This window comes from Monodelphis domestica, chromosome 7 (assembly GCF_027887165.1).
Source record: "Monodelphis domestica isolate mMonDom1 chromosome 7, mMonDom1.pri, whole genome shotgun sequence".
NCBI lineage: Eukaryota > Metazoa > Chordata > Mammalia > Didelphimorphia > Didelphidae > Monodelphis > Monodelphis domestica.
This window is the reverse complement of record NC_077233.1, coordinates 236,036,717-236,050,083: the sequence shown is the minus strand read 5'-3', so window position 1 is coordinate 236,050,083 and position 13,367 is coordinate 236,036,717. Positions and strand designations below refer to the sequence as shown.

At 34.9% G+C, this 13,367-nt stretch overlaps 1 protein-coding gene across 1 annotated transcript in view; it reads left to right on the top strand.

Annotated features, from left to right (window-relative positions):
• Positions 1-13,157, top strand: part of LOC100025365 (BOS complex subunit NOMO1) — a 51,296-nt gene extending 38,139 nt beyond the window's left edge. Inside the window, exons 26-31 of the mRNA XM_001376291.5 lie at positions 6,214-6,297; positions 7,238-7,348; positions 8,812-8,913; positions 11,204-11,323; positions 12,259-12,351; positions 12,635-13,157. Coding sequence (XP_001376328.2) covers positions 6,214-6,297; positions 7,238-7,348; positions 8,812-8,913; positions 11,204-11,323; positions 12,259-12,351; positions 12,635-12,766 — 642 coding nt within the window. The 3' untranslated portion in view covers positions 12,767-13,157. The remainder of the gene's footprint in view (positions 1-6,213; positions 6,298-7,237; positions 7,349-8,811; positions 8,914-11,203; positions 11,324-12,258; positions 12,352-12,634) is intronic.
• Positions 13,158-13,367: the final 210 nt, after the last annotated feature.

Genomic DNA, 13,367 nt, shown 5'->3' with positions numbered 1-13,367 from the left:
TCATCGGTGTTATAATCTCTTCCTCATAGATGGTAGAGTAAAAGATGCTCTGTTCCTTCAATCCCTACACACACACACACACACACACACACACACACACACAAGAAAACAAATCACCTCAAAACAAAGAAAACTGTAGGAATACGTCTCACTGGGGTAAGAGGAGAGAGCAGTCTAGGCAGCATCAGTGAGAACTGGCACAACTTGAACCAGCCCAACATTTGGTCACTCTGCCAGAGGCAACAAAGCTGCAGAATGGGAATGACCCCAACCTGGACCACTCAGCACAGGTATAGAAGGCAGAGAAGGCAGGAAACAGGCATACTCACATTGCAGTAGATTCCTTAGGCCACAAGGGAGCAGAGAGAGAACACTGGGATTTTAGGATTCTATTCATTCTCAATTTTCAGCAGAGTCTAATGTGGCTACAAGGGAGCGGAGAGGGGGATCTGGAACTACAGTAATCTGCTCATTCCTATGTAGCAGCAGAGTGCCTGAGGTGATGGAGCCCAGATTAGGGAACCTGTCCAGCCCAGGCTATTTGAAACAGGCATTGAAGCAGCAGAATAGGGACCAGCCCAGGCAGTGGAACAACAGGGGAACTGGAAGCATGGCATGCTGAATAGAGCAAGATGAAACAACTACAAACCTCTCCACAATAAGCCAGCAGGGCTACTTTCTTGACAGACACACCATGAAGAACAAGGGCAACTGGGTCTACCAGAGTACCAGAGAAGTACTCTGGAGCAGTGTGCTCTCTACCCCAGAAGTAGACAAGAACCTCAACAGATAAATAAGATAATGGGAGAAAAAAACCACCAACTAGAAACATGAGACCCCCCCCAAAAATCCCTGACTGTAGAAAAGTTATTTTAGTGACAGAGGAGACCAAAATTTAAACACAAAAGAGGACAACAGTGCCAAAAAGGAAATGTTGTGAAGCCTAAAAGGAAAAAATGAAGAAAAACTCTAAAGAATCTCTGGAAGAACTTGAAAAAAACTTATAAAACCAAGTAAGAGAATTGACAGAAAAACTCAGCAGCTGGGAAGAAATTAACTCCCTAAAAACTTGAATAGGCCAAGAGGAAAGTGAGACACAAAAATACCTTGAAGAAACAATACCTAAAGAATAGAATGGATCAAATGGAAATGGAGACCAGAAAAAAAAACCCTAAAACACTGAAGAAAACAACTCTATAAAGAGTAAGGTTGACCAAAAGAAAAAGGAAACACAAAAACTCAAGCAAGAAAATAACACTAAAAAGTAGAATTGGACAAATAGAACTAGTGAAACCATAAGATATCGGGAAACAATAAGACAAAATCAAAAAAAGAAAAAATAGAAGAAAATAGAAAATATTTTACTGGATAAATGACCAACTGGAAAATACTTCAAGGAGAGATAATCCAAGAATCATTGGAATACCTGAAAGCCAGAATTAAAAAAAAAAAAAAGATCTTGGATACCATATTGCAAGAAACTATCAGGGAAAACTGCCCTGATATCCTCAAAGAAGAGGAAGAATAAAAATTGAGAGAATCCACCAATCATCTGAAAGGGATTAAAAAATGAAATAACCCAGAACTATTATAGCCAAATTCCAGAATGCCCGGACCAAAGAAAAAAGTACTACGAGGTTCCATAAGGAAACAATTGAAATATTGTGGAGCCACAATCAGGATTACAACAGAACCTAGCATTAAAAGACTGGAAGGAATGGATTAGGATATTCTGAAAAACAAAGAATCTAGTACTATAACCTAGAATTACATACCCAACAAAACTGAGCATAATCTTCCAGGGGAAAACATTTTGATGATTACTGAAATAGAGGAATTTCACACCTTACTGACCAAAAAAACAAGAGGTAAAAAGAAAATTTGATGAATAAATTTAACATTCAAGAGAAGCATAAAAAGGTAAAGTGAAAATTTAAGGGTGTTGATAAGGTTGAATTGAGTACATTCATTCCTGGGAAGTTGATAATTGAAATAATTAAAATATTTATGATACTTGAAAAAGGTAAGGCACTTAAAGGTTGCAAGATACCTAAAGTACCTAAGATACTCAAGAATTTTATCAGTGTATTAGTGCCATGAAAAGTATACTGTAAACCTCAAAAAAATAGAAATAAATAGAAATAAAAATAGAAAGAAGGAAGCTAAAAAAGATGGGCTGATATAAAAAAAGGGGGAATGAGAAAGAGTAATACATGGGGAGAAGAGAAAAGGAGAGATAAAAGAATGGTAAACTACTCATTATGAGCATCTAGGTGGTAAATACAGTGGAGGAGAAGATAGGGGTGGTGGTGACTGTAATTGAACCCTAATCCTTACTGGAACTAGCTCAGAGTGGGAATAACACCCACACTCAATCAGCTATAAAAACTTTTACCTTACCCTAATGGAAAGTAGGAGAATAGGGAAAAATAAGGAGGGTAGGATGGACAAAAAGGAGGTTGAATTTGGGAAGGCAGATCTGAACAGGAAAAGGTTAAAAAGGAGAGAAGAATAAACTGGAAAAATAAGATGGAGGGTAGCACACAATAATCATAGTGGTGAATGTGAATGCGATGAACTTGTTCATCAAAGGGAAAAGGATAGAGTGGATTAAAAACCAGGATTCCATATATGCTGTCTACAAGAAACACATTTAAGACCGGGAGACACATAGAGTTAAGTAAAAATAAGAGGCTGGAACAGAATCTATTATGCCTTAGCAAAAGTAAAAATGCAAGGATAGCAATCATGATCTCAGACAAAACAAAAGTGAAAATTGATCTAATCAGAAGGGATAAGGAAGGAAATTATATCATGATAGAAAGCACCATAAATAAGGAAACTACCAGTAATTAAACCTATAATATACCAAATTGCATAGCATTCAAATTTTTTAAAAAAAATGATTTATAGGAGGAAATGGAGGACTTCAACCTTCCCCTCTCAGAAGTAGGTAAATCTAACCAAAAAATTAATAACAAGTTTAAATAGCACTTTAGAAAAATTGGATATGATAGACCTCTCTAGAAAACCGAATGGGAATAGAAAGGAAAACATTTTATATGGCACCTTTACAAAAATTGACCACATGATAGGGAATAAAAATCTCACATCCAAATGTAGAAAAACAAAAATATTGAATGCATTCTTTTCAGACCATAGCACAGTAAAAATTACACTCAACTATAGGTAGCAGAAAGAAAGACTAAAAATTAATTGGGAACTAAATAGTAAACTAAAGAGTGATGAGGTCAAAGAATAATTGTTTCATTAAGGAAAAAGACAGTGAAGAGACAACATATACAAATTCATGGGATGTAGCCAAAGTGGGACTTTAGGGGGAAATTATATTTATAAATGCTTACATCAATAAAATAGAGAAAGAGCATGTCAGTGAATTGGGCAAATCAATAAAAAAAAAACTAGAAAAAGAACAAATTAGAAATCCCTAATTAAACACCGTAATGGAAATCCTGAAAATCAGAGAGAGATTAATAAATTGATAGTAAGAAAACATTTGAATTAATATTAAATATATGACAGAGTTGGTTTTATAAAAAAAAATATATATATACCCTTGTTTTAACTTGATTTTTTAAAAAAGAAAGAAAACCAAATTACAATATCAAAAATGAAAAAGGTAAAATCATTACCAATGAAGAAGAAATTAGTTATTGGTGGCTATTTTGCTCAACCATATGCCAATAAATATGACAATTTAAATAAAATAGATGAATACTTACAAATATATAAGCTGCTCTGATTAACAAAGAGGAAATGGAGTACTTAATCCCATCACAGAAAAAGGATTTGAACAAACCATCAAAGAACTTCTTTCAGAACCCCGCTCCTCCCCCAAGCCAGATGGATTCTAATTCTACCAAACATTCAAAGAACAAGGACTCTAATACTACACAAACTATTTAGAAAAATAGGGGAATAGGGAATTGTGCGTAACTCTATGACACAAATATGGTATTGATACCTAAGCCAGGAAGAAATAAAACAGAGAAAGAAAACTATAGATCGGTCTTCCCTAATGAACATTGATGCATTTAAATACTAGCAAAGATATTACAACATTATGTCACAAGAATCATATACTACCATCAGGTGGATTTTATACTAGGAACACAGGGATGGTTGAATATTAGGAAAACCATCAACATAATTGAACATATCAATAACAAAACCAACAAAAACCATATGATTATTTCAGTAGATATAGAAAGAGCATTTGACAAAATGGAATACCCATTCTGTATAAAAATAGGAAACATTGGAATAAATATAGCTTTCCTAAAAGTGATAAATGGCATCTATCTAAAACCATCAGCAAGCATTATGTACAATAGGGATAAACTAAAACCTTTCCCCATAAGATCAAGTGTAAAGAAAGGATGCCCATTAAGACCATAAGAGTGGTCTCTTATTTTATATTGTGCTAGAAATGAATACTATTGTAATAAATGCAGAAAAAGAAATTCAAAGAATTAGAATAGGCAATGTTGAGAAAAGTTATTACTCTTTGCAGATGATATAATTGTATACCACCGTTCTAAGAATAATATGGAACCAGGCTCAAAGGACCACAAAACTATGTTTACTCAGCAATACCACTACTGGGTCTGTATCCCAAAGACATCAGGAATATGGAAATATGTATTACATGAAAGTGAGGATACAGCTTATATCAGACTATATTCACTGCCTCAGAATTGGGGGGGGAGTATAAGAGTAGGGAGGGAGAAAAATCTTAAATGTCAAAAACAATTGTCAAAAAAATATTTCTACATGTAACAGAAAAAAGATGTAGCAAAATATAATAGCAAAAAATTTAAAAAGGAAGTGATAATTAAAAAAGAAAAATAGCATCAATAAAACATTAAAAAAAGAATTGCAACTTTAAGTTTGCTGTTTTATCCAACAACATCATGGACTGGTGATACGTTTTTCAAGAACTCCACAAGGAAACGTGACCTAGAGTTATAAACAGTCTGGTTTTTGTTATTGAATCCTTTTATGAGGCACCTAGATATTATTGATAAAGAAAGAAAAAATGCAAATCCTCAGTCTTCTGCTATAGGCTTTGAGCTTGGGCCAAACCACTTGGTATGTTCTCCAGGGATGGAAACAGAGATACCATTGATCCACCCTAGCTCTGTGGTACTATCTTAGACAATCTTGATATCTTTTGTTTTTAACATTACCTTTATTCCTAAATATTGATTCATTGACTAGCTGATAATATACACAATATTATATAACCATAAGTGTAGAATATACTCATCTCTTCAGTGAAGGGAAATGCATTTTCTCATCTTGTCTTAGGAACCAAGCTCAGTCATTATAATTATATATTGTTCAGATTTTTTTCATTACATTGTTGTAGTTATCCTGTATGTTGTTTTCCTGACTCTACTTACTTCTCTTCTGCATCTGTTTTTGTGTTTCCATGTTTCTCTGAATTCTTATTCGTTATTTCTTAGAATTCCTTGCAATAATATTTGATTATATTTATGTTCTACCATTTGTTTAACCATTTTCCATTTGATGGACATCTACTTTATTTCCCGTTCTTTGTTATTACACAGAATACTGCTCTGAATATTTTATTCTGCCTTTGAGCACCTTTACTTCTAGCAGTTTCGTCTTGGCAGGGTATGGAATTTGAACTATTCCAAATTGTTTTCCAGAATGATTGGACCAATTCACTGCACTTAATATACTAGCTTTCATTTTGTTCTTGTCAGAGTCATAATGTTTCAGATCTTTTTTTTTTTCAAAGATACAAATAACTTTATTTGAAATGAGACTGCTTCAGAGTCTAGGTGACCCACAAAATGTGTAACCGGTGATCAGAAATTGGTTGGTCCCATGGTTTGTTTTAAGATAACTTTTCTAATGATAATAACTCAGATTTATATTGTACTTTTTAATGTTTATAAAATGCTTTCCACAACATTGTGAGGCAGGTAATTCAAGTATTATTGCCAGTAAGGCTAAATAAGTTTCCCAAAGCTACTCAGTTAGTAAATTTCAGAGCTGGCATTAGATTGCATGTGCTCTATCTACTTACTCTACCACAGTATCTCTTAGTAAAATGTTAACAGATTTTATGTATTGGGGGAGAAATAGTACCCTCTTTGTTAGGTCCAGAAAGTTTTGCATGTATTGAGCTCTTTCGGAATTTGTCATTGGTTTTATTTGCAGCCTGGGTGTGTGTACCATGTCCAGCTCAAGGTAGAAGGTAATGAACATATCGAAAGAGCCCTCCCTCAGCATCGAGTAATTGAGGTAAGGCATTTATTTAACTCTGTAAGGAATCTTATAATGATTAGCTCATATTCTAAAATGTTCAATTAGCAACCTACATTTCACTTAGTTGGGGAACTTTAGATCTTAACAAAAGGTCCTCGGTATAATATTTTCTTATAAATAATATCTGTGGCATGAAAAAGTATAATATTAGCATTATTAGAACCATTACTTTTGTTCAGAAATTTAAATAGTTGGTTTTTTATTCTCTCTTCAGTAGTAAGTTCCTTAGGGAACTTAAGGTATGTGCTTATGGAGCTTTTCAGATCAAGGACATAAGAGCATTGGTTTAAATGGTAAAAGATTGCTTCATTGTTGTTACCCAATTTTCCCTTATCCAAATGAACCTCTTTTCACTTATCTCTTGACTCCCAGAAAAGGTTAATTAGCCTTCCATTAGATGGACAGTCTTTTTGCAATGAAGGTCATTATTCAAACTTAACTTGTCAAGGTAAAAAAGTATATATTCAATTCAGCAGAAACCAGGCCAGGATTTTCACATAGGACTTTCGTCCTCTAATCTCTCTACTTCCCCTCCTCCCTATAAGCCTAATTTGCTGGGCCTGAAGGTAAGGTTAAGAGAAAGAAACTGACTTGGTTAGATTTATATTTTGAACTTGTCCTTCTTTAGAGTTTAAGGAAACAAAGGTAACATGTGGTACTTTGATTTGAAAAGGATGGTGGTGATTGATATCATGACAAGTTCAGGTAGTGTTTCAGATTTAAATGTTTTTGAACATTTTGTTTTTCTGAGGGAAGAGAATGGTAGTTTCCTTTAAGCTAATCAGTAAATCTGCTTTGCTCCATTAGGATAAGCAGGTATCTTGATATAAAGTCAATTTTAAGAATTCATATGAGCAGAAATTTTTTCCTTTGATTAATTCTTAGTGCTGTACATTTATTCTTGAATATATTTTAGGTTGGTAATTCTGATATTGATGATGTAAACATCATAGCTTTCCGGCAAATTACCCAATTTGATTTAAGTGGAAATGTGATCACTTCCCCTGAATATCTTCCTTCATTATGGGTAAGCGCAAGTCCATGTTTTTAATTTAATTTGTTTTTTTTTACTTTAAGATGAGGGGAACCAGGTTATTAGACTCTAGTAGACTATTGCTAAAGTACTAAGTTTGTTGTTAAACTGATTAGAGAAATTGCTAAAAATTATTGTTAGGATTTTAATAAGTTTGATTTTAGCACTGTCCAAATTAATATAAGCAGTTATTGAGTTTTTAAAAAATAAAACTGATCTGTTTGCAAATAACCATATTTGTTTACAAATTAGTCTTTACAGATTATAGAGGAAAGTTGATGGATAATAAGTATAGCCTGGGACTTAAAGTAGAAAGACAACATTAAAATGATTTAATACCATTTGCTCACTTAGCTTTTTATTTAAAGGTTGTTTTCATTTAGGTTTCCTGTAATTTTATAATTGGGTTTCAAATTCAGATTAATTTGAAAGGAGTTTTGAGATTTAATTCTGCTGACAATGTATTTTTCATAAAATGTTGGAAAACTGAAAGTTTAGGCTTATGGAAAGTATGGTACTGGCCTTATCATTTGGCAGGTATAGGTTAGGGCAGTGATGATGAACCTTTTAGAGACCCAAGTGCCCAAATTTGGACCCTCATGCCACATGTGAGTCCCCTCCTTACCCCAGACAGTGGAGGGAGGAAGTGCTCCCATTGGGCTGATGGGAAGAGAAGCCTGTGATGGGAGAAATGTCCTTAGGAGCATGTGGAGAGGGGGAAGAGAGCAGCCCCCTCTGACATATGTGCCATCGGTTTGCCAACATGGGGCTAAGGCATTCACAACTTAATATCTGCCAAGACTGTGTACACAACTATTCTTTATGGTCCTTTTGGTCATAGTTCTGAGGATAGAGAGTGAGTCCTCTAGCCTGAGAAAAACAAACATGAAAATCTCCCTCACTAAAATGCTTTTTGAGGCATCAGAGGAAGCTTAATGCAGAATAGAAGTACCTTTTTAGGTTTTAGCAAATAATTATGAGGCCAGACGTTGCATATAATTTTGAAGCAAAAAGGTGAGGAAAACTGAAATTTCTATGAATGTCACCTTGTCGAGGTCTCAGGTGATTGTCGAAGTATTATAAATAATTTAGCAGACATGGGTGTTTTGTCTTTCAAATCACTATGAAAGAACTTCTTTTAAGAATTAAAGATATTGGAGGAGGCAGGGTAGCTGATTGAGAGCCAGACCTAGAGATGGGAGGTCCCAGGTTCAAGTCTGGCCTTAGATACTTCCTAGCTGTGTGACCCTGAGCAAGTCACTTAACTCCCATTGCCCAGCCCTTATTAGTCTTCTGCCTTAGAACGAATACATAGTATTGATTGGGGGAAGTTAAGGGTTAAAAAAAAAAGGAATTAAGATATTCCCAGGAGGTCCAAAATATGAGTCATATTCTGGTTTCAAAAGTACTCTAAAATGTTTTTTTGCTTTGATTCCTTATTGTTTTTACTCTTACAGGTAAAACTTTACAAAAGTGAAAACCTTGACAATCCAATTCAGACTGTCTCTTTGGGGCAATCTCTCTTCTTTCATTTCCCACCATTACTTAGAGATGGAGAGGTAATAAAGACTACTTGATTTGAGTCTTATTTTTGTTCTGGTTTCCCCTCTACTAAAGAAAAAAATGATAGTCACAATATACAAAAATGTATAGGTCTACTTTTGTCAAAGTAATAATCAGAGGGTTTCTGGATGCTCTATTAAGAGGGTTTGAGTTATTGTGTTAATATAAAAAAAATATTTCTTTTATTTTGTATTCCCGCCCCATGTAAAAACAACTTTTTTAAAAGAATATTGTATCTTTAATTCTTTCCCTTCTTCCCTCCCTCTTCCCACCCCTTGCACTCTCCTATAGATTTCACATGTGTAGTCATGTAAAATATTTTCCCATATTAATCCTTTTGTGGAAGTGAACTCAGAAAAAAAATCAAGAATGTGAAAAAAGTGTGCTTTGGTCTGGATCAGACTCAGGTCATTAGCCTTGATAGATGGGGCCTGCCCTTGACACTGTGTTCCATCTATACCCTGATGCACTAGATCCCTTGTGCTGGCCTTCTAAGTTGTTTTGGGCTAAAAATTATTTCACCTTGTCTTTTTGTGGGTTATACTGTTCCAGAATTCATTTTAAGATATTCTATTATTGTTTTTTGGAGGGTAATTTGGGAGAAATAAGATAGATTCCTTTCCTGTACATTCTCTGCCATTTTAGTTTTACCCTCAAAAAAAGAATTATTTCTCATTTTAGTGGTGTAGACCTAATATTTTGGGATCTCTTTGAGGAATCTCATTTGATAAGGAGGATAATTTCCAATTGATGAGACCAAATTTCTTGGCCATTTCCCTAAGCTAAGTTGTCAATATATTCTATGAAATGATATAGTAATATTTTTCTACATGAAGTATAGCTAAAAGACAATTTAGTGACTTTAAAAAGGATTTCAGAACTTATATAACCAAGCAAGTATTTTCTTAAATGAGTGTCCCTAGAACTCTATATATACTTATTTCAGCAATACTGCCATCAGTTAAAAAAAAATCTGCCCTCTTTGGACAAAATTTGGCTTCTGTTTATGGTATTCAAGAAAATGTGCTGTGGGCTTTATGACAGTTCTCAAAGAAGAGTTCTGTAAATGTTTTGAGCAAAGCAGTTTGAGGAATATGAGAAGAGAATGAGCCCTAGATTGGCCACTCTCCTCTGTGGCAAAGTCCTCCATTCCATTCCTTCCACTCCTGTGATGTCATTGTCACGATGCCTGAGAGATACTGAAGGATAATGCAGAGGCTATTATTTTCTGTGAAACCAACCCTTTTGAAGCTAGTATCCCAACCTAGAACAGTTTTTGAAAAGAAGGTAGAAATATTATACACAAGGAAAAGGTTGACAAAAGGATAGGAATGGCCATGCAGAACAAGGAGATGCCAAGACAGAACAGGAGAAGAAAATCAAAGGTGTTAGGGACTTGTAATTCTAGTATCTTTTTTTAACATCATCTACATTTTCCAATGGAATACTCTCCCAGAGAGTGGCCCCTTATTAAAAAATAAAAAAGAGAGGGGAAAAAAGTTTAGTAAGACTAATCACCATATCAGAAAAATCTGTCGTTATAAGGAGCATTAGCCACTTAATCTTCTATCTTTGTAAGAAAGTGATGGGCAGATGCCTTTTTATAGTTCATTTTTCAGCTGATCTTGGTCATTTTAATTGATTGAAATTCACTTCTCAGTGAATTTTTATTGTTCTTTCCATTTACATTGTTGTAGTTGTGTGTATTTGTTTTCCTTATTTTACTTCATTTTTTATAATTCATGTTAAGAATTTTCTGTTTTCATTGTATTCTTTTTTAGTAGCATAGAAATAATAATAATACATTAAATTTATGTCTCAGAATTTGTTTAACCCTTCCCTTGGTTGATAGGCATCTACTTTGTTTCCAGTTTTTTACTACTACAAAAAATTCTGTGATGAATATTTTGGCATATATAAAATCTTTTTGTATATTATCTCTTTGGTGGATATGCCTAGCAGTGGAATCTCTGGGTCAGAGGATTTGGACATTTGAGTCTCATTCCTCCCTATCCCTTCCCCCTCTCTCCCTCCTCTTTTTAAGCATAAATCCACATTACTTTTCAGAATGGTTGCATCAGTTTGCATTTCAGTGTACCTGTCTTCTCATAGTGCCTCCAACATTAAGTATTCTCGTCTTTTGGCATTTTTGCCAGTTTCCTGGGTGTGAGGCAAAATCCCAGAGCTATTATTTCCCTTTTTAGTGATTTGGAACAATCTTTCATATATGTTTAAATCTGTATATACTTAATTGATGATATATTTTCCCCCCTTTTTTATGGACAGAATTATGTTGTATTACTGGACTCTACACTATCCAAATCCCAGTATGACTACACCTTGCCTCAGGTTTCTTTCACTGCCATCGGATATCATAAACATATTACTTTGATTTTTAATCCTACAGTAAGTAAAAGGGGAAATTTCTTTTAATGTGAAAAAGGAATATATGTGAAAATATAGAAACTTCACATGCTTACCATACATTCTTTAGCCCAAGTGATAATGTTAATTTGTGTTTTTCGAAGTCAATATACTGCCTTGAATCTTATATTTGAGTTTGACACACCTGTCCCATCTTTGGTCTTCAGTAGTAGTTAGTACTTTGCATATATTATTTCTTTCAAACTTCTCAGCAACCCTGAGATTATTTGGTAATTATTTTTATTTTATACACAAGGAAACTCAGACCCACAGAAGTTAAATAACTTGCAGCCTGTAAGCATCAGAAGTAAAATTAGAACCCAGGGTCCTCCTGACCCAGTACTTTTCTACTAATGGACTGAGGGTAAAGAGTCTGATCAAGTTTCTAACCTATAAAATGATAGAGAGCCAGGCCTGGAGATGGAGGTCCTGTGTTCAAATCTGGCTTGATACTTCTTAGTTGTATAATCCTGGGAAAGTCACTTAACCTTAATTGCTGACTCCTTACTGCTCTTCTGCCTTGGGACTGATACTTAGAATTGATTCTAAGACAGAAAGTAGGGGTTTTAAAAAAAACAATTTACAATTAGACACCCTGTATATCATTTGAAGCACTTTGAGGGATAGGCATAGGAACTAGAATTATGATTGTATTAGTAAATAGGGAACTCCTAGGTGAGGAAACTCCCTTTACTAATGCATATTGGCACTTTATCTACAACTTACAGTTTTAGAGAGCTGTCTAAGAGCTCTGAGATGTTAATTGACTTGTCTAGAGTTGCACAGATTTGAATCCAGGCCTTTTTGGCTTTGGGACCAGTTTTCTAGCCATCACACCACACTGCCTATAGCCACAAAGTAAATGTGAATGGTATTATTCATAGTCAAGTAATGAGCTTTTCTCTTGATATTTTCAGAGGAAATTGCCTGAACAAGATATTGCCCAAGGATCTTATATCGCATTGCCCCTGACATTGCTTCTGTTGCTAGCAGGGTATAACCATGATAAGGTAGGAATTTTGTTAATACATCAAGAGTAGTTAAGTGTGATGGGCTCAAGATTTGGGTCAAGGAGAGCTTTCCTCCTGGGTAGCTGTGGAAATGTCAGCTAAAGAAGGCCCAGCCTGAGTAAGTAAAGATGTGAAAGTACCCAGTGGGCCTTCGGGATTCTAGAAGAAGGGAGGTGTGTGTGTATTTGTGGCTTATAAATGTGTGTTACTAAATGTCAATCTTGGATAAAAAATTTGGATTCGTTTTAGGTTTTTCATTTCCATCCTCTTCTGTTTCCTCTAGCTAATTCCTTTGTTGTTGCAATTGTCAAGCCGACTACAAGGAGTACGAGCTCTTGGTCAAACTGCCTCTGACATTGGTGCCCCAGAGGAGATAAAGAGACAGGCAAAGAAGCAGAAGACTCGTAGGACGTGAAGAGAAAGACATGTTACTTACGCTCGGACCCAGGCCAGGCTGGAGGCTGGGGTGGTTTGGAAGCAAGGCCCACTGCTGCACAGTGCATTAGATAAAATGATGGATTGCAGAAAATTTCAGATAAATTTCTGTTTGTTCCACATCCCCTCTCTCAGTGCAGCTGTACTTTCTCTTTCAATTCTCTTTGACCCCTTGCTGTTTTAAAATTAAGAGTTACCTTGAATGGACCCCCTCTCACTGCTGAGCACATATTTTGGAATTGAAGATAATTTATTTTTTGCCACGGAAATATTTTAAGCTCTGCTAGTGATGTGAGAATGTAACTCTTATCTTTGGCATTATTTTGCAAGAGGAATTCCAATCCAATAAACAAGATTCTCAGTTTCTTTAAGTGTGTGATATTTTGGTGAGTCATTTTTTTTCTTGTTTTATTTTACATTTGTGACCTATTTAAGAATTAGCCTCTATTCAGCCCCAGGAAGTTGTGTTGATTTCAAGAAAATAGTAAACCTAGACTTAAATATTGCATCTAGTCTCAAATATGATTTAGATTGTATTTTGTAGGATATGCACAGGAATTTCAAGTTCTGAATCACTTAAC